General features: G+C 34.6%; 1 protein-coding gene across 1 annotated transcript; it reads right to left on the bottom strand.

The window, feature by feature from the left end:
- Positions 1–20,365: 20,365 nt before the first annotated feature.
- On the bottom strand, positions 20,366–25,014 carry LOC128215917 (receptor-type guanylate cyclase gcy-21-like). Its single transcript, XM_052922522.1, has 6 exons — positions 24,917–25,014; positions 22,546–23,746; positions 22,024–22,164; positions 21,411–21,509; positions 20,902–20,993; positions 20,366–20,629 (listed from the first exon to the last, which is right to left on the bottom strand). Exons 2-6 carry the CDS (start codon positions 23,732–23,734, stop codon positions 20,366–20,368), a joined length of 1,785 nt encoding a protein of 594 aa, XP_052778482.1. The 5' UTR covers positions 23,735–23,746; positions 24,917–25,014.
- Between the last annotated feature and the right edge of the window lie 421 nt (positions 25,015–25,435).

Raw genomic sequence — 25,435 nt, 5'->3', positions numbered from 1 at the left:
TAGTTTTTAATTACAATATTTTATGTGCTAATTATCTAAACGGCCATAATATGCTTGTCTTTTATGGATGTTTTATTGATCTAGCTGGTTTCCCCATGTGTATTGTAATTTTTAATACTTTTGATGTTTGAAAATAACAGGAATATGCAGAGATATTATGCAATATATTTTCTAATTGATGTTTTTGCATTACCAAAATGTCTTTGTAAAGCTTCAAACAAAACTAGTGAGTGTTGTTTAAAACGGCACGCCATACAATGACATTATAAACAGTGACTATGCAAAATTTATAATTTTATTGTCAACCACTCAACAATTTTCATGAAATCTAAATGTCATCATTGTGAAATAAACATTTGTGACATTCAAAACTCATGTACACTTCAGAAATTTTCAAAACAGCTATTCTGATACTTTTATATGAAAGTCATCAAATATTTCATAAACTTCAATTTATCTAAAATACATATTCACCAGTTGCTGGGTGTTATTTGTTCATTTACATATAAACACCCCAATTTAAAAAAAAAAATGTTACTGACATAATAATGTGACGAGTCCCTTTGATCCATTACATACTATTTCTGATATAGTTACTCTTTGTATGCTTTATAAACCTATTGTTATAGTTTGAAGGGGTACTTACCTTTAAATAACAGTCTTATAACAATAATTTAGAAACTTATTTTGAGATAACGTTTATTTTAGGAAATGTTGAAAAATGCTTAAAGTCCCATAAGGTTTTCGAGATGTAAAGTCATTTTCTTGTATGTATATCCAAATGGCTCATCTTCGTCTTTTTGACATTAATAAGACCAAGAATGATATACAAATGAAATTACAAAATGCAACAAAACCGAATATATGATCAAGTCAAGTCAAGTCAAAGTTGTATTAGCAAATTCAACTAGAACATTGCCAGTACAAAAAGAACGTACCAAATGGCATTAATGACAACGAAATAGAGTGAAATAAAAATGAATATGAGATCAGTTTTACAACATTTGATCTTAAAGAGAAAAGAATGCACTACAACTGTACATGAAATGTATTTAAACACGTTATTATACAAGGTAGCATTTCTTTTATCCGTTGCAAATGATAAATAAGTAACAATATTATTCGATATTTTATCATTATCACAGGACATCAAGTTGTTAAATTTGGTCATATTAAACCAGTGAATATAATATCTGGGTATATATTATGTATGTAAGTCCAAATAATGAAGACACGCTAACAAACAGTGATATTCGTTTTCTACAACATTCATATTACATTTATTACATTTTCTACCTTCTCGGTTTATATTTCTATATCTTCCTTCTTCAATATTGTGTGCCGAACATCTAAATCTAGTAAGTAGTATCCTTTACTTATTGCTATTAATACAAAATCAATATTTTTTCAATTGCAAAATCTTGTTTAAAATTAACATAACACTGGAGTTGGTCTGAATTTCTAACAGTTGTATACCATTGTTGTAAGTAAGTATCATATATTCTTCTAACGACAGCTTCTATCTGTATATTCGTTACATTAAAGGGGATGTACTCCGTATGATGAAATAGCGAAAAAAAAGAGAACATTGTCGAAAACTGACATAAACTTAGTATCGATGTGTACAATGCATTGAAACTTACTAACTGAGGTACCACATTTAATTAATTTACTATTAGCATTTTTTCGTACTTTTCTATTAAAAAAATATTACTAGGTATGTCTACCTAATAGAATTCATTTCTTATGCGTGATTGGCTAGTCTATGTTATCACGTGATATCACGTGATATTACCAGGTTAGGTATATAGCTTAAATATTCCATTCCAATGTAAGCCTTTGTAGCACAGTGGATACAACACTTATCTGCAATTTTGGCGTCACTGGTTCGAATCCGGTCTCTGACCGGATTTGTTTTTACATATTGGTATATTTTTACAATTATGATATCAAAGAATAAAACATTATATTAAATAATTGTCCTGAGATTCGTAACAGAAAAAAATGGTGCCAATCTGGTTTATAGTCCCCTTAACCCATGTAAATAAATAAGAAAATCCAAGCTCATTAAACAACTGTTTCAAATTAACTGTCCAAGTGTTTATATATTCGCCATTAACAAATTTCATATCAAATACTTTATACATAAGAGACTCGGGATAACGTTTAACCTTGAACCAGTACTTGATAATTCGTATTTTCTTAAACAAAATTAATGGGAATCTTGCCAATTCACCGTAAACTACAGCATTGCATGATTGCTGTCTTACACATAAAATGTGTTTAAAGTCAAATCAAAGTATAATCTAAATTCAGCGCGAACAATGTCATTACGAAATATGCATATCACGTGACTTTCTGAATACCTACAATTCTATGTAGCTTTAAGTACTAATGATATGCATTTTTAAGATGTTTTTGGGGTTAAACAGTTTTATCGGTTATATAATAATAACGCTTATTCATCTTTATTTTAATCTTAAATGAAATTGCAGAAATAAATACAGCAATATTGTAAAATATACTTTGGTTTAAGAGGGGTGCAAACCCACGCCGGTAAAGTGAAGAAAATCTTTTTCGCCATTCACTGATCAAATAGACCACGAGGACTTCGATAAATGATAGCTATTTTAACATCTTGAATGTACATTCATAACGTCGCGTGATAATGTAAATCAACCAATCACGCAGCAACAAGAAATTGTGGTCTTCAAATTCCATATTTTAGCATATATCAACATTTGTTGAAGGGTTCCAGCTTTTCGTATCTTAGTTTTAACACTCTTAATGATTAACCACACTTTATTTCGGCGTGCACAAAAAGCGCAGTTTACAAAAAAAAACATGTGCGAGTACCCATATGTGATATTTTAACTCAACAACATTGATGCTATACTCCGTCCAAGTGTTTGCCTCATTAGCATATAGATAGTCAGTGGACCAGCTTGGAATTTCGTTGGTATTTCCGATAAATTTCTTTCAAAAAATACATACCTTTTGTTGCATTACTGTTGTTCTTGTTTCAGCTTCTGATGTGAATATCCTTTTTCATCACCTTCTGACCCAATCAAAATGCCCTAGGAATTGATGTTCAACCGTATGGATAAGTAGACCTTAGGCCACACCAAATTAATAACTTGTTCATCGGATTTCCCGCACCTATTTCTTCAGAAAATCAAAAATACTTTTTTTTTATTTTTTTATCGCTTGCGCCCGTACCATCTAAAAAAATAGTTATTTTTTACGTGCGCTAATTTGTTTAGTAGAATGTAGCCTTATAACCGTGTTTTGCGATCGTAACAATTATCATAGCACCGGCTCAATCATGCAACCGCTCTAATTAGAGTCAATGAACGATATAGACCCGGATACAAGCGCCTAGATGATCGAGACTAAATTGACAAAACGAAAACATTTCACTTTCTGATTCTTGAAAATTACGTCAACAAATGACAATTCTACCACCATTTAAAGTTTGATTAAATTTTGGACAATGTGTTTGTTTTAATTTGGCTAACGCTAAAAGTAAACGTTTATATACTGGGCAAGAAGTGCTGAATTTTATCGTGAATGACAGTGATTGTCCAAAGTTTGAATTTGTTTCGGACATGTTTGACGGGAATTCGGATGACCGTTACAGTGAAAAGACAGTTTCCAGTCGTTCATCTTTACCTACTACACATGTCCAGTTAAAAACTTCAGGTGTGTATTTTAACTACTTTATTGTTTTGCTGTTAATATAGAAAATATGATGTATTTTTTGTATTATTTGTTTCCTCCAAAAATAATTATACATTTAATGATTTATGCATGTTTGTTTTTATTTTGCTACAGATCAGAGTATAGTGTTTATTTAATTCATATGCAATGCATGTACAGTAATAGAAAAATAAAGTTTGGCCAAGAAACGAGCAACACCTTTCTTGTGTTATCATGAAACTGTTTCAGTAATGCGTACTACATTATACTACAATGAACATTTATGTATAATATTGCTTATTAAAATTTCAGATTCCTCCGATGCAGCGGATCATGAAATTCCTGTCCCGATGAGGCAACAAGGGCATGCTTGTGGTGGAGGTCTTGGTCGCCGATGAGTCAACGTTCGTGGACAGTAGGATGACGCTAAACATTAACCTGACTGACATTCATATGTGTTCCATGGAATCCCATGAGTTTTACCATTCACACAAAAACATCAAACAAGCCTGATTGTGTATATTTTGTAAATATTAGTGAAAAAGGATAAAAAATTGGTGTCAGACTTTGCGATTTGAAAAAGGTATTAATCACACTTTGTGTTGCGAATAAATGTTTGTAGATTTTTTAGATGTTCATGTGTATATTTAAACTATATATGAAAAACATTCAAGTGTTAAATATTTATGCTGATTGGTTTTTGTCTATGAAAAAATATTGCATATTCTTGTATTTTTTTGAAATATTTTTTTGCTATATATATGAAAATTGACACAATCAGTATTTGCAGTACAAAAGAAGTAAAAGTGTCTTTTGTATATATGTTTATGTTTTCTGTTACTTGTCTAAATTTGGACAAGATATTTAAAAAAAATAAGGAAAATCAGCAAATTTAAAAAAAGATAGGCATTAAATTCTGAGAAAGCCTAAAATCAAACTGGCGCTGGCTGGAATTTTCTGTGACATATTTTCAGCTGAAATGGTTTACAATACGGTGTAGTTTTTTTGTAAATTCTATTCCAGAACTTAAATGGCTACCAAGGCCAATTGTGTAGTCAAAGCAAGAGTGATAGCTGTAGTTTATATTTGACTGCAAATGCCTATATTCATTTTGTGAGTTATTTTTCAAGTCACCTTGTTTAGTCATTTCCATGGCATGATATATGATGTATTTTATAGAGAATTATTTTTAACCAAGTTTTCCAATGCCAAATGCCATTGGCGTGACCATTGGCGCTTGTTTCCAGGCTTTAACTTAGCCATGCATAGGGTATTTTGAAGAAAACTTTTCAAAAAGGTTTAGAAAACTGGAAAACTGTAGTTTTGAGTTCTCTCATTTATGAAATAGTTTAAAGAAATACATTTGCTTGATCTCAAATAGCATTTGTTGGATCTCAAAACTAATATTTGTATAGAATTATCTTTTAGTGTTATCATTCTTTCACTGGATTTTATCCTTGTACTGTTTACAATATCATTGTTTAGTTAATAAGTGAATAAAATATGAGCAAAACTGAGTTTAATCACTATACATATTTGTTCGCTCTTCGCTCGCTCCTCTTTTTTGCTTATGCAAAACAAATATTTTTATTATTATTTCGCTCGCTCGCCCCATTATTTTTTGGAAAAATCCGATGAACAAGTTATCAATTTGGTGTGGCCTTAGTCCAACTTCAAAATCAACAAGAACACAGCTTAATGAACCAAAGTTAAAAGATATTGAAACACAGACAGAAAATGTGCTACTATAATTAAACTTTTGTTTAAATCCTTAGAACTATCATAAAAGGTGTATCAAGAATACTGGCCATGGATCCATCTTTTCATTGCGTGTGTTATGCCATTTCCTTTTCTTGCTGTTGGGAATGGAATGATCGTTTTTCTACTATGTCGAAAAATGAAGAAGCGCAAGATGCTACGTGTGTCTTCAAAAGGCGAGACCAGCAAAAACGGTGCTATGCGTTCCATCACCATTGTTCTTGTACTGTTATGTATCCTATTTGTAATATCAAACATGCCGTTTTCTGCGTTGTATTGTAGTCCAACTTTTAATTTCATCATGTATGTAGCCAGCGGTAAAAGCTTCCGACGAGAGTTACTATACATTCTCACATGTCGACGACATGAATCGGACACTACAGAGATGGATGCCAGACAAAAAGAGACAGTGTAAAACAGAGGTGATGGTTTGTTTGCTTATTTATACTCGCACTCGAGCCGTGGCACCTTCGGCGAGGGCTCCGATAAGATTGCAAGTCATTTGATGTTTTTGGAGCATAGTGCACAGACAGAATGTAACCCTGGTTAGTGTTACCCTGGTTCTTTAACATGCACCAGTGTATAGCACTGTCACACGGGACACCCATTTAACGTCACTCCGGGAAGACGATTAAGATTTGTTTAGTGTTGCGGCGGGGAATCGAATCTGTGACCCCTGGATTTACACTAAAGTGTGTTACCAATAGTTCGCGGATCGCCACTGAAAAACAGAATTATAATGCCAACGCTTAAAGGAAATTATGAGAAAATTTGTGCAGACGAACTGAAAAAAGTTTGTACATTTGACTCTCGTTCTTGTTGTGAATTTGTAAATGCGGACTGAATGTGTTTCATATGCTATCTATAACATCTAACTCACTTAATGACTGTAACTGATAATCCACTTGAAGATTACTTTCTTGTTCTCAATTTCTTGTGTTTGGCTCTTGAACAGAACAACTTGGAAACCAACAGATCCATGCGACTGTTCTTGCCAAGAACTTGATTTTTCAAATACGAGAATATGTGGTATGTCTGCATGAGTGTTTACAAACTTTTAATGTGGAATTCATTTTCTTGTTATTGTATTTTTGTTTTCTTTAATTAATTTCGTTTTAATGATTAGAATATTGCGGATTTATTTTTAAATAATAAGAGATGTGTTGTCTGCACACTTGTTTAAAGATCAATTTATTATGGAAATGATCTCATTCATTTTTGTAAGCTTTTATTAAAATCGGAATAACATGTAAACTTCCAAACTAAGTCGTGTGACTTTATTTTTTAACTGCAATGGGAAAATGCTGAGGGCGTTTTTATAATGAAACTTACAAGATAAAATTGTACGAGCTAAGTGAAGAAATAACTGAAAACATTTATAAGTAGGATCTAACGAACTATACCCCTTCCAGCACGCGTTCGCGACGCGAAAACCAGATTGCATTATCATTTCTTTTACATACGCACGTGTTTGGCTGTCTTGAGAACATTCATTGTACAAAATATATAGTGTGAGATTTACCCGACATATGGAACACCCAGGTGGGCATATATAGTTTGAGATGTAGCCGACATAGGGACCACCCAGGTGGGCATATATAGTGGTGTGAGATGTAGCTGCCCACCTGTGTGTTCCCTGTGTAAGTTACATCTCACACTACATATGCCCACCTATGTTTTACCTGTGTCGGGTACATCTTGTACGATATTATGCCGCCTAATCAGTACAATTCATGCGCTTTACAACTGTAGACAATTGGTATTTCAAACAATCTTTTTTCGAATAAGGCTTTTATTGTTAAGTAGTCTGAACATACAATCTATTATTTTCGCCCTTGTGACGAAGCAACATTTCCGTTAAAAGCAGTTCGGAAGAATATTACTCCCTATAATTCGGCTTAGTATGGTACATTTTTAATTGAAAAAAAAAACATTTAAGAAAAAGGTTAGTACTTTATTAACTGTACACAAAGCATAGTCATAGTCAATGAGTCATTAAGTATTAAATGTATGCGGGATTATTTTGGAGGTATGTGAAAACATGTTGCATTTACGTAAACGCGATATCGATCGATGTGCGTAATCAAATTCTTTTTCTGATTATTGCAGAAATGTGATCATTGCGTAAGCCCATGATTTGTACTGTGTTTCTTGTTGTTTAAACTTACGACATGTATGCGTATGAATATATGTAGAGATTTTAAAGCACGGTGCTTTCACTTGGCAAAGGAAAATAACGACTGCGTCTGACCTGCTCGCATCAATAAAAAAGGAAGTGAATTAAGTTTTGTTTTATATTTGAGACGTTTGGCGAAAATTTCATTGAACAATTCAAACTAAGTTGAAGGATCTTGACATTACACAATGACGTGAGGGCGTTCCGGCATCGTCTGCACTGTCACTGTTTAATGCCTTAAAGACTTACTTTGACATGTCTAGCTACTTGACATCAATTGATAATATCAAACATAGACAGGAAATATGTAAACTAAGATTGTCATCACACAGACTATTTCCGGAACAAGGACGGTACTCGAGCATTCCAAGAAGTAAATCTGGTGGAAATAATAGCAAAGAAGACGAGTTTCACTTTGTGTTAATTTGCCCTTCAAATAGGGTTTTACAGGAACATTATATATCAAAATTTTATTGGGGATGACCAAGTATGTTTAAATTTGTAAACCTCTTAGATACGAAATTCTTTAATAAACATTCCTGTGTGATATATATTGTATAGCTACATATGTATTTACGCACTCCCGCGATAATTGCGGTTTACAATTTTGTATGCTATGATCGAATTATTGTTATACATTCCATTTTTATGCATGTTTGTAATAAAATTTTGTATGCGATAATAAGCTGTATTTGCCTTAACCTTATATCGAAAATAAACCTTATGTTATGTTATGGTATGTTATGTTATGTTACGTTATGTTTACAAAATTTTTAAAACTTTTCATGGACAACAAAACGGTTTATTTACAACATACTTAAAGAAAAGTTGAAAGATATGTCTTTTTGATAAATATTCATAGTTTTACAGCCGATCTTACATTCTAAAATGTTATCAATAGAGACACCGTTTCTTGAAATGCCGTTTTAAGCGTTTGTCAAGTTTTGGACGAGTGTTTTCCCCTTTTCCTAATGTTGTCATTATTTGAAGCAATGGTCTTTAGGTCTCACCCTAGTGTATCAATGCCATACTGCTTAAGAAAGAGAACGCAATTGATATAGCTCCTGATTTTATATTCAAAGGATGGAAAAACAGCGACCAAGCGACTACGAACGTACATTGAATCGTCATTTCCAAGGTTCGAATTGTGGGGAATGTAGTTTTCAAGGTATGTCACATTGAACTCTAGTGAACCAATAGGCAAACAGTGTTTGGACAACTTTAATAGTTAGTTGCCTCATTTCGTCAGAGCTATTTAACTTCCCTTGGGATTCTTAATCACAATCATGTGACTATCAGCATGCTCTCAAAAAAGTGAAAGGTGGACTCAAGTAGTAAAGATTATCATATTTTGGACTAGCGGATCCAGGGGGAGCGGGGGGGACCCGATGTGCACCCTCCAAAAATTGCCAACGTTTACTTTTTATTTAAATTGGAGAAAAAAGGGTAAACAAATATCCCAAAAATGAATCATTTGGAAAAGAAAATGTAAACTATTTCTAAGGGTAGTATCCCAAAATCCGCCTTTCAACTCTTTAGACTCAATTAATAATGGTTCTGAGGGAGGGGCGCAAGTCAAAAGGTTACTCCCCTTGGTTACGTCCCCTCTAACCTCAAATCCTGGATCACCCTGTTTGGTACTTAATTTAAGGAACATCTACTGTCTATATTTGTATGCTCTGTGTAACCAAGTCATTTTAATTGACATGATTGATTCAAAACTTTTAAATCTGGTTCGAATATTCGACTCCATATGAAATTTTAATGTTGCTTCAGGATAAGATTACCTATATTGTACTTAATTTTAGAATCTTCTGCTGTCAAGCTAGAATCAAATCCCTCTTATACAACTCGATTCCAAGAACTGTTCGCCTACTGAAAGGGCTTTTCAAGTAATTATGAAATACATGAACCAAAGGCAACAGTTTTCTTTGAGATTCACTCACAGTGTTTCTGTTAGATGATATACAACATGTGATGTAAATTCTTTTTTAGATATTCAGAGTACTTAACAGTTTATGTTAAAACCTAAGACTGTTTTAGGTGGACCCTTTTCTGTATTGTTTTCTTCATGCTATCATGTCATGAAATGAAAGATATTATTACATTTATTGTTATTTGTTGTTTTTTCACCAGCTGATGTGAGTGTTCTTTTTCATCATCTTCTGAGTCATTCAAAATTACAAGAATGTATATACAACCCTGTTGACAAGAAGGGATTCCTTAAACCAACTTCGAGGTCAACAAGCACACAGACTGATGGAACCAAGCTGAAGAATGTTGAGGTACAGACAGACATTACTGAACAATCAGGTTCAGCAGGCTGTTTTGATACAGGGACTTCGTCTGAATCAAGTTTTTTTAACATACCACTACCAGGATCACTTACGAAACTAGAACGGATTAAACAGACAGAATGTGACACGTTTATGACAAGTTCTGATCAGGGTGCTATATGGAATGCTTATGATGAAATTAAAGTCTTTACAAATGATAGTGTGCAACAGACTGGAATTCAAACTTTTAAGACAAATTTTGAGCTGGATGTTAGCAACGCTGACAATGAAGTTAAGTTGTTTGCAAATGATATTTTGCATTTTCATGGTGCTCATAATGGCGTTCAGTTGGAGTCAACGGGAAACGAACATGTCAACAACACCTTGATAGATAATGAAGTAGACACATGCATGGTTTCTATGCCTGTATATGAATATCTTTATCCGTCAAGTACATGCCAAGCTAAGCAACATGTGGCTCAAAACGAAATGATAAGAAAAGTAAACATATTAAGTATTCCTGGTTATCAAACAATTACCATTAAAAATGAAAATGAGGTAGCGGGTCAAGCAATAACTGATTATAGCATAATTGTAAATGGTTTCGCTGAAGAACATGGTAAATTAAAAAAACACGCAACATACATGTAAACCTTTTAATCACTATCTTCAGGCAGATGAGACTGTTTTCAGAAGCTTTTTACTTGCAAATGACTTTGTGAAAAATGGTCAATTGAAATGTTCCAATTCTTCAAAGAAAAGAGTGCTGTCTAAAATGAATAAGAAAGCTCCTTTAACAATTGTAAGAAGAAGTCAAAGAGAAAGAAAACCAGTGCATATCGATGGTTACGAAAAGGAACGTGAAAAGGAGAAAGTAAAACACATGACTTCAAAAGAAACCCTTTCAAAAGAGAACTCTGTTTATACAGTAGAAGAGCAAACAAACACACATGAACAAAATATTATTATTAGGTTTAAGGGCAAAATTTCAGAAGACGATGTGATCAATGAAACTAAACAACTTGATCATTCTGGCAAAAAGGTAAAGCGACCAATCCCTAACGGAAGTTGTGAAAAATAAACTAAAATGTATCTCACTACAGCTAAAGATAGACTAAGAAAACGAGTAGACATTACAGACCCTCCTGCTGACAATGATGCACAAACAAATTTAGATAGCGACAATACACTGGAGACTGTTAATAATACAGTATGTAACTCTTCAAAACAGTATCCTTATTTTGGGATGTATGCCGGAGCTGTATTGTCGAGACGTAAATGTCACTCAGTTAAAAAGTATGAAAATTTGAAAACTTTATATAAATGTAGAAATCCTGCAGCAAACTTTCGAAAAGTTAGAAAAGGTCAATGCAAATATCGCAAATGTGAATATAAGAAGAGGGCAAAGCCATTGCAAATTAAACGAATGGAACAGGTAAAACAAACGGAAGAAATGCAAGTGGTAAAGATGGAGCAATCAGAAGATGAGGATTCAGATTTCAACACTTGGACCTGTTCAGATTCCGTGCAATCAGTTTTCAAGAAAACATAAAAATGTCGAAAAAGCCTCAACGCAGTGCAAGGCACAATACAAGAACATATACATATCTGTTCGGGAAGAAACTATCCATGTAATACGTGTGGAAAATCTTTTACCACACCATCTGCGCTTAGACGCCATGATTTGTCCCATAATCCTTTAGTTTGTGATAAATGTGGTGCAACTTTTGCATCTAAGACCACGATGAAAAGACATTTCAGTGCTGAGCATGGCATTGGACCTAGATACTCATGTTCTGTTTGCTCAAAGGTATTTTACATGCTTAAACAGTCGAAAAAACAACATGAAAATATCCATACGGAATTTCAACCTTATGTGTGTTCGTTCTGTGCTAAAACTTTCACTTTAAGATGGAATTTGACTGCCCACGAACGGCAGCACACAGGGGAAAAGCCATGTACTTGTACAAAATGTGGCAAAGGGTTAACACACAACGTGCTTAGAAAGTGCCATGAAAACAAATGTAAAGCATCTTCTTTGTAGTAACTGTACGATGTACAAGAATTTTAATGTTTTAGATTAAAGTACACTGTGACGCTGCTGCTTTCTGCAGTTGTTTATTTATTCATGTTTTGTTTGTTTTTAAAGTGGATGTGTATATATAAGGTAGTTCTAGTTGATGAAATACTTGTACTTTCAGTGTATGAAGTCCTGATTAGATCTGTTTGGATATATAATAAACTTTACTGTTAATTCAGTGGTGTTTAGATCCGTTTCTAAGCTCGATATATGACCACAAGGGACTAGAGCTAGTACTCAATTGAAAGAGAAGCAAACCATTACTATTACAAACATGAACATGTTATAGGTTTTTTATTCTTGAATTCAAATTGATCCAATGACAAGGTGTCGTGTAAACTTTGCTTTATTCGGTTAGTTTACCACGTGATGTTTATCTACAGTCATTTGGGCATGTGACCGCGAGAACGGAATTTTTCTGTTCTGAAATGTCAAAGGAAAAGCTCAAACAATGCAATAGTCAGAAAACAATCGACCTCAACAATCACTCGTCCAAAAAGATCCATCACTATGCATGATAATGGCACTGGTAAAGAAAATCGGCCAGAAAAAAACTTAGATGTACAAATACCCCGCCGGCAAATGCTGAAAAAGATGCAGCATCCAACTACATTTCATTCCATTTCTGAGATGAACGACACCATATCAACATCAGTTTAATCCATCGAGCATGTGATAACACACACACACACTCGTGATCTTGAACCAGAGACCTGCAGAATAATCGTTATATGAAATATAATTGTCTGGTGTCTCTTCCACGTGTATGTACTTTTAAAAGCTTTTTTCTTTCGAATAAAACAGTTGTTCCCCTTTTTTAAAGGTACTTGTTCATTTTTCGCGTTTTTGATAAACAAAGTAACTGGATTGTGCCGTGAATGGAAAAACGATTGGCAAGTCGACGGAAATTCTCCCTCCACGGCACTTATCTAGTTTTCTCTAAATAGATTATGAAACCGTCTTATCAATTGGTTATATGCAATCCTTTGATTTGCCTAACTAGACCTAATTTGCTAATGTCTGAAACCTACCCAATAAAATATACTTCACATGTCTTACCTCGTCAAAATTGCATATGTTAAGCACATGAAATCCGTAGTAGATAGTCAATATTGTAGGCGGTTACCCTAGATTCGCACTAGTACAATGTATTTATCACAAATACATATGTGGATACCAGCTGTAACAATATGCTCAGTTTACACTGCGTATGAGATCTGCTAACAAGTTCAGTTTGACTCTCAGGTAAGCGACTCAACTGTGATTGTAACTAGACAAATATATAGTCTGTATTCAGTAATGAAAACAGCTTGTAAGTCTTACAGTTTTATTTAATTATGCGAAATAACACTCGAACTGAGTATAATTATTAATACAGTCATAATATCCATTTAAACAATAATAATTTATGTATTAAATATCACTTAAATAACTAGCCTTCGCTGGTGCGCTCTTTTCATAAATACAGTGTAATATTATATATAATATATTATTTTTGTTTTTTGTTCATGAATTTCGCGATGCTATTTCATACAATATAACGCGATTTTAATATTGGTCTGGCATTGGCATTCTAAGCGATATAATACACACTAGTCACCCTACTTGGTCCTTCGAAACTCCTTGGCTATTTTTATCGGAAACCTCGGATGTATGCATATCAGTAGACGTAGTTCGTAAAGTTAAGAATTATATCATTAATTAAATGTAGTGTTTTAGCTTGTATTTATTGATCAAAGTTGACAATGATTGCCAGTGAAGTGTAATAATGCAAACATAATTGAGATTCCCAAAAGTTAAATCATTAAGTTTAACTGCTTAATTAAATGACTATGCGATCGACTTGCAGCGGACTTATACATACCGATTTCTGAGTATACAAACCTTCCATATACATCCGAGCTTGTTTTTGATAAAAATGGCCGAGGAGCTCCGAATGCTTACTTGCTCATTATTGTTTTCTCTCTAGTTATCTTCAATACATATATGTTTATCACTTTAATAAAAATTAACGTTTGTAAAAGCATACGCACATGTTTTATTTATAATACAAGTTATATGATTAACGAGAATTTGTTATGTCAAGCAGAACTATAATGTTACTATCGTTATTATTTCCGTTTGAAATCGGCTTTTTATATTATTTTATCAAACATACGTGGTTTTGCCATGAACAAATACTTGACTCTGACTGCCTGCCCACAAAAATCGTGTCGCTTTTATACTAGCACAGCAACCGTCGGTTTGCGGAACGCAACTGCCATGAAAGATGATGACAACGCCACGCAAAACGTTGGCGATCCTAACCAAAATTAAGGCTGTTCCAACAAAATGATTGGCAGTCATTTGACCGCCACAATTAAGAACGTTTTAATGGCAGCCATCTTGAAAAAGTACGCTACCAATGCAAAGAAAGGCTCTGAACAGTTTTGGAATGTAAACATAAACAATTCAAATGGATGAATCAACTTATACATGACTGCATTTGACCTTAAAACAGTGTAAGTTGCGCGGAATAACAAAATGTCTGACATTAGGGGAGTACAGAAAACTAATGCTGAATAAATGCAATAAAATGTATATGTTGTCGCACCAGCGGGGAGGGAAACAAATGTATTTACAACACAAGCATAGCGAAGGAAGCTATAAGTCAGCGTTTAAGATATTAAAGTTCACTTTATGCTCGTAATGACCGGGTGGAGTAAAGTCTATCTGAACTGCACTTTTGGCAAATGCAAATTTGGAGTCAGGTTATGATATTTTTACCCCTTCAAATGACAACATGTTCTAAACGGAAAGCATTATTATTATTATTATTATTATTATTATTATTATTATTATTATTATTATTATTATTATTATATACCATATTTCTATAGCACTCTTTTCATACATAAAGTATGTTCAAAAGTGCTTTACAATGTAATATAAAACAATAGACAAACTAAAATGCTTATAACAATATTAACGCTAGTCAATTAAAACAAAGTGTTTATGCATAGTACATATGTACAAAATTAATATAATATAAAATGTTTGAAATAACTATAAAATAATAGAATAATAATTTCAGAGTTAGTGAAAACCAATAAAATTTAAAGATAAAGTAACAACAAGCTGTTAAATCCCGGATAGATCCATGCACTCGGAAATAAAATAATAAAACACTTATCGTCCATAATACTGTTTAAAATAGTGGGTTTTCAGAGCCTTCTTAAAACTTTGCAAGGTGTTACAGTCTCTGATGTCAGATGGTAGGGCATTCCATAACTTAGCTGATGCTGACTGGAAACTTCTGTCACCATAACGCGCCGTCCGACATTTAGGCACAACTAACGTCAGTGACTTATTTTTCGACCTCAGATTTCTGGATGCTCTGCATATTTCTAACATGTCCACAATGTACGCAGGCGATTGGTCATGGAGCGCTTTAAATGTGTATGTTAGAATTTTGTACTCTACTCTGCATTGCACAGGGAGCCAATGTAGTTCCTGTAGCACGGGGGTTATATGGTCGTACCTTGCTGTCCTCGTAACAATTCTAGCTGCCGTATTTTGAACAGTTTGTAGTTTGTTTAATATCTGCTTTGGAACACCGTACAGGAGAGCATTGCAGTAGTCTATGCGAGATGTAACAAGAGAGTTTACCAGAGATTTGGTTGCGTTCTGTGTTAGATAAGGTCTTATATGGCCAATGTGTCGCAATTGTGCGTAAGAATTTCTACAAACACTATTGACGTGTTGATCCAGCTTCATGTTTGAGTCAAGATAAGCGCCCAGATTCCTAACACTTGGTGATTGTTTGATTACAGAGCCATCGACGGTGACGGAGACATTTGAAACTGTTTTTGAGTTGTGCTCAGATGAGAATATGATTAATTCTGTTTTGTCCGCATTTAGCTTTAACATGTTGTTGTTCATCCATTTCACTATGTCATTCAGACAGTGTTCAATGCGATTGACAGATTCTTCAATTGAAATTGTGTTTAATGGTTTGAACGATAAGTATAATTGCGAATCATCCGCATAGAAATGGTTGTCCAAGTCATGGTTTCTACAAATAGCTCCAACAGGCTTTGTGTACATTGTATAGTTTTTGGGGCCAAGAACAGACCCTTGGGGTACGCTGTACTTCATCAGCACTGGGTCCGAGAGTTCACCATTAATGGCTACTGCTTGATAGCGATCACTGGTGTAGGACCTCATCCATGTAAGTGGTGTCCCTGTGATACCGAAGTGATGTTCTAAGCGAGTAAGAAGCGTCTCGTGGTCAATTGTATCGAAAGCAGCCGACAGATCTAACATTACTAGAATAGTTACATTATTTCTGTCCAGTGATTGAAGAATGTCATTTTGAACTTTCAACAGTGCGGTTTCGGTTGAGTGGAATTTCCGATAGGCTGACTGGTTGACTTTATGAAGTTCATTGTTTTTTAGATGATTTTCAATTCGGACATCTACCACTTTCTCCAAGATTTTTGATATAAAAGGCAAATTAGACACTGGCCTGTAATTTTTAAGAACATTTGCGTCCAGACTTGGCTTTTTTAGAAGTGGTCTTATTCGTGAGTGTTTGAATGATCGTGGCACATATCCAGATTGTAGGGATGCATTTATGACTTTGGTCATCACAGGTGTAAGCTCATCAAGACATTCTTTAAGTAACCATGTTGGGATAGGATCCAATTCACATGATTTACTGGCTGACTTACGGATTATCGATTTCACTTCATCCCCCGATGTTGGTGTAAACTTATCATATTCAACTCCTATATAATCAGCTTCTATATCACCAACACCAGATGAAGACTGCTTTTGTGAGGTAATATTGTCTCTGATATTTTCGATCTTCCCAATAAAGAAGTCGCTGAAATTCTGAGCGAGCTGTTTTGGAGACGAATGCAATGGTAAAATTACCTCATTTGTGTTTCCAAGAAGAGTTTTAGTTATTCTATGCAGACTTTTCTGGTCACTCCCATAAGATTCAATTTTGCTTGTGTAAAAGTCAACACGGGCTTGTTTCAGCATCCTATTTACCACAGCGCATTGTGATCTATAAATGTCATGATCAATTGAAAGTTTACTCTCACGCCATTTTCGTTCTAATTTGCGTTTCTGATGTTTTGCATCATGAAGCTGCTCAGAATACCATGGACATGAAGGTCTTAACGTGATAGTTTTGGTTGTCAATGGAGCGTGCTTGTCCAAAATTAACGTCAGTTCATTTGAGTATTCTTCAATGAAGTCATCAATATTTGAAGATATTCCTCGAGCGTTAAAAGATCTGTTTTCCTAATATCGTCTCTAAATGAATTAATGTCAATCGAACGCAACTTTCGGTAAGACACAGCTTTACGAATTGGGGGTGGCTTGGAAGCTTCCACATGAAATGTAACTGCGAAGTGGTCACGTGAGATCCTTCCGTTGGAATCTGACAGACCAGGATCTATGACTTCAACATTTGAAATGGCATTGTTATTATCTCTGGTTATCACTACATCCAGTGTATGTCCAGCAACATGGGTTGGTTCTGTAACATGTTGATGCATGCCAAAAGCATCTAAATTGCTATTAAACTTTTTGGTGTCACTATTTGTAGGTTGGTCGAGATGAAAGTTGAGGTCTCCTACAATTACTGAAGAGTTGCCTTCTGTAGCATGTTTCGATAAGAAAAGGGGCCTTTCTTGCTCTAAAAACGTGTTTGCGTTCAGGCCATTTTCTCTTGATGGGGGTGGTCTGTAAATAACAGCAAGCCGTTTTGAATGTTTGCCTATAACCACATTGCAATCCATGAACTCAAACTGAGAAAAATCATGGTCTTTGCTTGATGCAATAATGTTGATGTGTATGGAAGCTTTGTGAATGATGGCTACCCCTCCGCCTCGCCTACCTCTACGAGGGACATGCTTCATTTTGTAACCCTCTGGTACTAGTTCACTGGTGCATGACTTATCTACAGAGCTACCGAGCCACGTTTCGGTTATGGCACAAATGTCAAAGTCCTTTGTAAGGATAAAATCACATATTGATAATGTTTTATTTTTAACTGATCGAGTATTTACGGAGCAAATTCTTATGTTTTTCTTCCCTGCTGTTTGTGTGCAGTTGTCGGGCTGAATACGTATTATGTTTCCCCCATAGTGCTCACATATTTTAATTGACTTAGTCCCAATATTAGACCCAACAATACTTGTAATTTGTTGGGGCAGTAACTTTAAATTGTTGCTATTTACACCGTTGTTAGTGTCCCATGGTCGCCTAATCTGATAACTACCACCTCTAGTCCCTCTGTATTGTGCTAAGCCAATTTGCTTCAATGATTTGTAAGTCATAGGATTAAGCCTCCTTTGTGCACCTGATAATTGTCCAATACTGTACAGCTCTGCTCTTGTATACACCAACCGTGATGATTTTCGCTCAGTAAAACACATAATTGCTGCAGGTCATGAAATACTTTTCAAAATATGTCTCAAAATGTTTGTTTAAAATCCAAATTACTCTAAAATCATTTACAAAATCCAGTTGAATTTTACACCACTGCAATCACAATAAGATAATATCCATTATGTCCAACTTTCAGAATATAAGTCCAGGTATAAATCACTCAAACCTACTAATATTCAGGAGCTCTGAAAAAATGCAGCCTACACCTGGCGCATATTAACGGTGACAAGCATTGAGTATGTAATTAAATCACTTCCAATGTAAGATGTAGAAATTTATAGCTTTAAGTTAAATACTAATTTAATTTTTAATTAATTCAACTTTAAAGGTAAGTTTATTTGATAAACATTAGCAACACTGACTGTATGGCACTTCGATACTGCTTGGTCACGCTTATGATTGTATACCCAAGTTTTACGAACCTGTTCAGAATGTTTGTTTAAACGAAACCTTGTTCAAGTTCGTCTATAGGCCGTGGTCGCTGTGTCAACCGTTTGAAAGCCATTTATGAAGCCACTTCCCCCACCCTTTATCCATGGAACTTACTCCTCGTTTGCATGGCATGATAACGGGTGTCAGCTCGGTTCTTGTTATTTTTATTCTAAAATGTACGATCAAATTATCTGCCACGCTTGCACGTTTCTTATATCCAATGATGACCAATAAGCATTTCCTTAACAGGGTTGACACATGCTCACGTTTTTTTTTAAATATCGTATTACGAAATTGCACACAAGGTGGATGGACGGACTCGCATCTTTATGCGACAAGCGATGTCAATCATTGCTCACGTAGTTCCGTTCTGAGTAATCTCCTTGTATCGTATTAAATTGTTAACACAAAGCAAGCTAACTTAAACAAACATAAATCTCCAAAACACTTATCTCGGCGTATATCTTATTTCATATAAACCTGTTCATAACTTTGTGTAATATGATAATGGTACACGACCGATAAACAGACTGTAGTATATAATTAATTACAGCCCTTTAGGGGACCACATTAACATTGTCCGCCGTTGAATTACATTTTACCCATTTCACCAAACCTGGTTTCAATGTTTACGATAATAAATTCTGGGATAGTTTAAATAAACAGCCAACGTAACCTCTGAGGTATGGCCTTAAATTGTCCAAATTAAACCAAAACTATCATTGACTGCTCTGACATTGAAATGGTGGTCATGCAAATATAATTGAGGACACATGTAAAAGTGTAAGTGATATTTGTCAAATCGTTATGAGTATGAATAGTGCAGATTAAGAAAAACATGATCCAAATTACGACGGTTCGTTCTTTGTTTATATATTTTCAAGACAATTTTAGCATCGACTCGAAACTTTTGATACGCATTAAGACGATGATTGGCGGTTTATCGCTTTCTTCTTTGTTCATATCGTATGCATCAGGATGTAGTACTGATTGATTTATAAGAAGGAAAAGAAAACAACTCCAAAAGTAGGCGATCGTGACGAAACCGTCGATTTATTTTATTTTCAAACGAATAAACATCGATGTATAATTAAGTTAAATGATTATTATAATATTTAAGTATATAATTTGCTTAATTTGTTTAGACATGATCTCTTAAGTTAAAAAAGTTAATATAGAGATCAAAAGTAATTTGCTTTGGGTGTCTCTTTATATTAAGTCACTTATTAGTACGCATTGAACAAGCATGTATAAAATAGCTACTAGTAGAAATCTTAAGATATTTTCATTTCAACCAACCTTTCGTCTCCAATATAAACCTTTTTTTATATAAAACAGATTTTTTTAAAACGAAAAATATCAACAAAGAGCAACAACAACAACAACAACAACAACAACAGCAATATTTGTGTTAACATCATTATGATGAACTGATACCAGAGTTTGATAGTTCCTTCAACAGAACATCAAATTCTACGTAGAAATATTCCCCTTGACCTATCATTTGGATGCCCATTCTTCACGTATCTCCCAAGAGCCGCCCTCCCTGGGCCCGCTCCCCATCCGGACCGATGAAAATTTCCTATGTGCTTTCTTTCCGTACCTCCTTGGATTTTCGCTTCTGGTTTCATTAGCCACATCTGGTGGACTGGCAAGTGACATTCTGTCGGCCTCTCCTGGAAGCTGCCATACATCACTAGCTGAGTCTCCAGTTCTGGGTTGTTGCGCGTCAACGAGCCAATATGTATTCATATCCCCTTTACCCTTAAATACGATCAAAAGCAGAATTGCATGAAAAAATGGTCACGTCATGTTGTCAACGACCGCAGCATTGGCTTAAGGAATATTCTATGAATTCAAAGGACTAAATTAATATGAATAATTACTCCATTGTGGGGTGCACTTTATTTATCAACAAATGGATAAACAAATACTACATACAAAAAAAAACATTACAGTTTTGATCGTTCTTAAGAAGAATCACAATTTAAAAATAAAACAGTATTATAACATAATTGGTCATTGTTATTACATACTTTGACAGTTATGCAGCCTCGACTCTTTATGGTAAAGTTCCCAGTTTTCTTGAGGTTTATGTATGTTGAATCGCTGATATGTATCATGTTCGCTGAAAAAAAATGATATATACAGACGTATTCTAATCACGGATTTCATTGGAATGAAATAAATGCATCATTTGACAACAATAACTGTTGATGATCTTAAATTAGTTTCTTGATTATTGCACTTTTTTAATTACTTTAATCACCGGTTTTGCAATTAATCAGTTTTAGAACTTATTATTATGAATATTCTAAAGATTTACAACTTAATTCCGAAAGCTTTTCTTATGCTTAAATTCCGTAATTATATAACTTCAATAACATCTTTGTCGAAGCATCAAAACTTAATATCTTATAACTGGCAACTTGTGATAAACGTTTTACGTCACAAGATAAGATCATTGTACATTTATGGATACTGTACGTGTCATTGTCTGTAGGTTCTTTTACAGTATTTAGCGAAGGAGTAATGTTACACTTACGCAGTCCACATGACCGCATTCGGGATGCAATATTCACCGTATCGCCAAATAGACAGTAACGTAGCATGACGGTTCCTACCACTCCGGCAGACACGGAACCTATAAATAAAACACAAGAGGCGTAATTGCGTTACTATGTTACAAAGTCTGCAGGGGCGCATACGGGATGCTATATTCACCGCATGACGGTTCCTACCATGTGTAGAACAAAAGAGGCGTAAGTGGGTAAATACCTGATGGTTTTTTTTATATAGCGGTTATATTGTACTTTAATACACAATCAATAATTATGACAAACAAGTTGCATATTTTTGTAATATTTCAGCTATAGATTTTTGTACGATTTCAGTTGAAATATGAAATAGCACGTACATGTATTGTTAATATAGTGTAATTTCTCAATATAGTTTGCATATTCAAGTCATTCCCTTTACATACTTAATTAGCAAACAGTACGTTCAAAAACTATACCAGTTAGTGAGTTATTTTCATAATGATCAAACATGTTCACGTATATAAGCAAAATTAAAACATCAATTGTTAAAAATTCAAACATAAAACCTAGTTATCATTTCAAACGGATATCTTTGGTTAAATGATTAATATAACACACCTGAGCTTACTCCTACAAGGAGCTGGATGGGTGCTTTGATACGCGGCACGGGAATCGCCTGCTGTTTCAGCATGCTGACAATGTCGAGGGCGAGATAAGCTATCTCCGTCGCGTGTCTGGCGCCATTTGGAAGGGGAACACCTTAAAACAAATAGGGCATTGGTTCCGAACACGCATTGTATCGAAAACATTTCTTTACCACCTTTAGACCACTAGTACGGCGGTTATACTAATTTATAAAAGTTTCAAAGGATAATTAGTATTAAACTAACTGGAACATACCAATATCAAACACATTAAATCCATTCATGATTTAAGCCTTTACTTTCATTTTCAAGAACCATAAAGAAATATCAAAGATACCAGATTCCTCATAACATTGCTTGAGCGCTTTGTACTTATAATTTAACACTGTATTTCATCAATCTTTCGTTCTCAACATATCATTAAACGTGCTTTTGGACTTAATATAGTTTATTAATGAAAGCATTGAATACGCAAGTGTTGTTCTCCAAAATATACCTGAAACAACCATGTATGTATCATTGATGGTCTCCACTTTATAAACATCGTGTTTTTCCAATCTGCTGTCCATTGTCGTATACAAGACATTCAGGAGTTCTACCAAATCCATCGGCGTGTATTCTATACTGAGTTGGGTGAAACTAACAATGCTGGTGAACATGACAGTCGCCGATTTGAAAAATTCGGAATCCACCTTTGAATTTCGTTTAAGCCGATCTGCAACTGATTTCGGCAACATTTGGTATATGAGCGAATCTGTCCTGCTTTTCTCTTCGTTGAGGTTCGTTGAGGCTTTGACTAAGGTTTTAGAGAACGACTGCATATTGCTTGTCAAACTTTCGAGAAAAAATACTATGACAGGGCAAACTGCAACAATTACAGCCGCAACAACGCTGTAGATGGCTATATCCGTTGTATATTTCGTAATTGTTGTGTTAATTCGACGCACAACTCTATTAGCAATCTTTTCTTGCAGCGCATAGAGATAGTCAATCCTGAACGTAGCATTATCAAAATATGCTTGGGCCTTTTCTAGAGACGTATAATCTGCATTGGAATTACTTCTTTTCACTTCATACCTCAAGTTTCTAATAGACTCTGTGTAGACTTTTTGATCAGTTCGCTCGTCAAGAAGAGGGTCAACCAAATCTGAATAATATGTTGCACTTCTGTAGTTGTAGATAAACCTCGAAAGTCGGCGAGAGTAAAACTCGTAGAAAGAATCATTCGGAAAATTGCCATGCGCATAGAACATGGCTCCATAAGCTCGTTCTGCTCCGGAATCTAACGTACATCTTGTGATCTTCTGAAACACCACCAGCGTCTTCCAGGTATTCCCAAAACCACTGTCTTTGATGTTGTCCACCATCCATTCCATCAGAAAATCAATTATATCCATGTAAAATTGTATCTCATTAAAAACACTGGAGTTTGCAGGGTCTAGAGCCGTACGGTGAGCATTGATGTAATTCAGCAGCTTCTTTTTCGTCCTGAAGTTTTTGCTCGGGTTAGTCGCAAATTCCAACGGCCAATCCCACATCTCCGCAAATGCATTGTCAGTTTTATCGTATTCCTCAATAAGGAAGGATTTGGTTCCCGGACCTATTTTGCTTATGTACAGAGTTGACATATCCCTCTCTTTCTGTATGTGAAAGATAAGCCGTCCTAGATATAAGGCCCTAAGCATCGTTCCCTGCGCCTACAATGATAAAAGACGCCCTGTCGTTATAATTATAAGCTAAAGAGAAATTGAGTCCAGTAGAATTTATTTCAAACCATCCTATGAATGTTCGACGTTTGATCCCTGAACTTGTACTCTACATGGGGTTTATATGAAATTGATTTTTTGACTACTGGGTATGTTCGTTTAGTTTACATTGTGCCATTGGTATTCACAGCTTTTTTGTGGGTGTCATGTAGAAGCCATTAGGAATCGTTCCGTATTTACATTTTATTTTGTTATAATTCCCAGTCTATTTCCGGTAGTATTTAATTGTAATCATCATAGCCATGTCGGCCGTTCGGACCCTTACCTTATGACTTTAAGCAAGGCTTATTATTTTAATGTTTTGACCAACCCTTAACCTTACCCTAACCCTATAATTTTCTTTGCATTAATGTTTTGTGATGTACTTTACAAATTATAATTCTTTATTATGGGCATTTAATTATTGTTGTGAAAGTAATGACTTAATTAACTTTACTCAGTAAAATTTGGTTTTAAAAACGTAATAAATTTCGACCCGTTTATGTATATAATTATACGACTAAATGAGAAACAAGCCGGAATTAGGAAATATACCATGGTCAATGATTCGATTCCAAGCAAATTAGAGAGGGACAGCTGCGATATTCCAGCATAACGGATCCTAAGGTTATAATATGAAATCATTTGTTACACACAACAACTTGAAATTCTCTTTAGATTAAGCGCAGCACAATTGAAACTGTTGCCAAACATTTAAGTAACCTATTCATCATTAATACAATACTGCTACTGGTAAAGTTTCATTTTGAAGCTACAAATTTTTAGAGAGCTTTTCTATACTGACATGACGTTGTTTAAGGAACATATTAATACTATTGCTATATTACCATTGTAGTTCTTTGTCGTATTACTTCCCTTAAACATATCAAATACGAGTGTTATTATGGTCTTATTCATAACTGTAATCCATGCAAGAATAATACGATGGTCAATCAATTTGAATTAAACATAGATATAAACTCAAACACATTTTCACATCCTTATGGTAGATATCTAACCTTAACTATTTGCTTGTTATGTGATACAATAATCAAACCTTAACAGACATTCAGCGAAATACAGGTGTTTAAAAAAGAAGTCACGAGCAAAAATAATACCCACATCAACAGTGTAATCCTTTTCAATGACATTGTCTGTGATCGAGTACAGAGTGAAAGCCCATCCGCTGAAAAGTGGAATAAATACCACTGCCAAGAGCTTTGCAAAATGCAACCATTTCCCTGAACGACTTAGATAGTTCACTCGGAAATATCGACCTTCAATAAAAAAAAAAACATAAAATAAATTAATGTCCTGGTCGGAGAGAAAGATTCTTACAGGAATATTGATTGGGAAAGTTTAAACTTACAACTTTTTTTCAATAAAACACGCCAAAACCGTTAGTATATCTCCGATAGAGTTTGTTCAAATCAGGAGTAAACATGTTTAATTAAAAAAGATCATTTCTACATTTTAGCAATGAAAAATGACAAAACTAACCAGGAAAATGAGATCAAAGTATTTTGAAAAAAGAGAAGAAAGAAAAGCTGGAAATAAAAGCAAAATTCTTAAAATGAATCGTATTAAGTTAAACTAATACGGCCACTTAAAAGATAAAATGTAAGAAAGCGTGAAAACTTA

The sequence above is a fragment of the Mya arenaria genome, chromosome 14 (genome assembly GCF_026914265.1).
Source record: "Mya arenaria isolate MELC-2E11 chromosome 14, ASM2691426v1".
In the NCBI taxonomy this organism is placed as follows: Eukaryota; Metazoa; Mollusca; class Bivalvia; order Myida; family Myidae; genus Mya; species Mya arenaria.
Note: the sequence above shows the minus strand (reverse complement) of the source record. Positions and strands in the feature narration are given on the sequence as shown.

What these genes read in the sequence shown, in the direction of transcription:
- LOC128215917 (XM_052922522.1), bottom strand. Translation starts at nt 23,734, where the DNA reads ATGCTTAGGGCCTTATATCTAGGACGGCTTATCTTTCACATACAGAAA. An exon ending in AATGCGGTCATGTGGACTGC is followed by an intron (nt 20,994 to 21,410) that starts GTAAGTGTAACA and finishes ATTTTTTTTCAG; the next exon opens with CGAACATGATACATATCAGC. An exon ending in GAGGCTGCATAACTGTCAAA is followed by an intron (nt 20,630 to 20,901) that starts GTATGTAATAAC and finishes ATCGTATTTAAG; the next exon opens with GGTAAAGGGGATATGAATAC.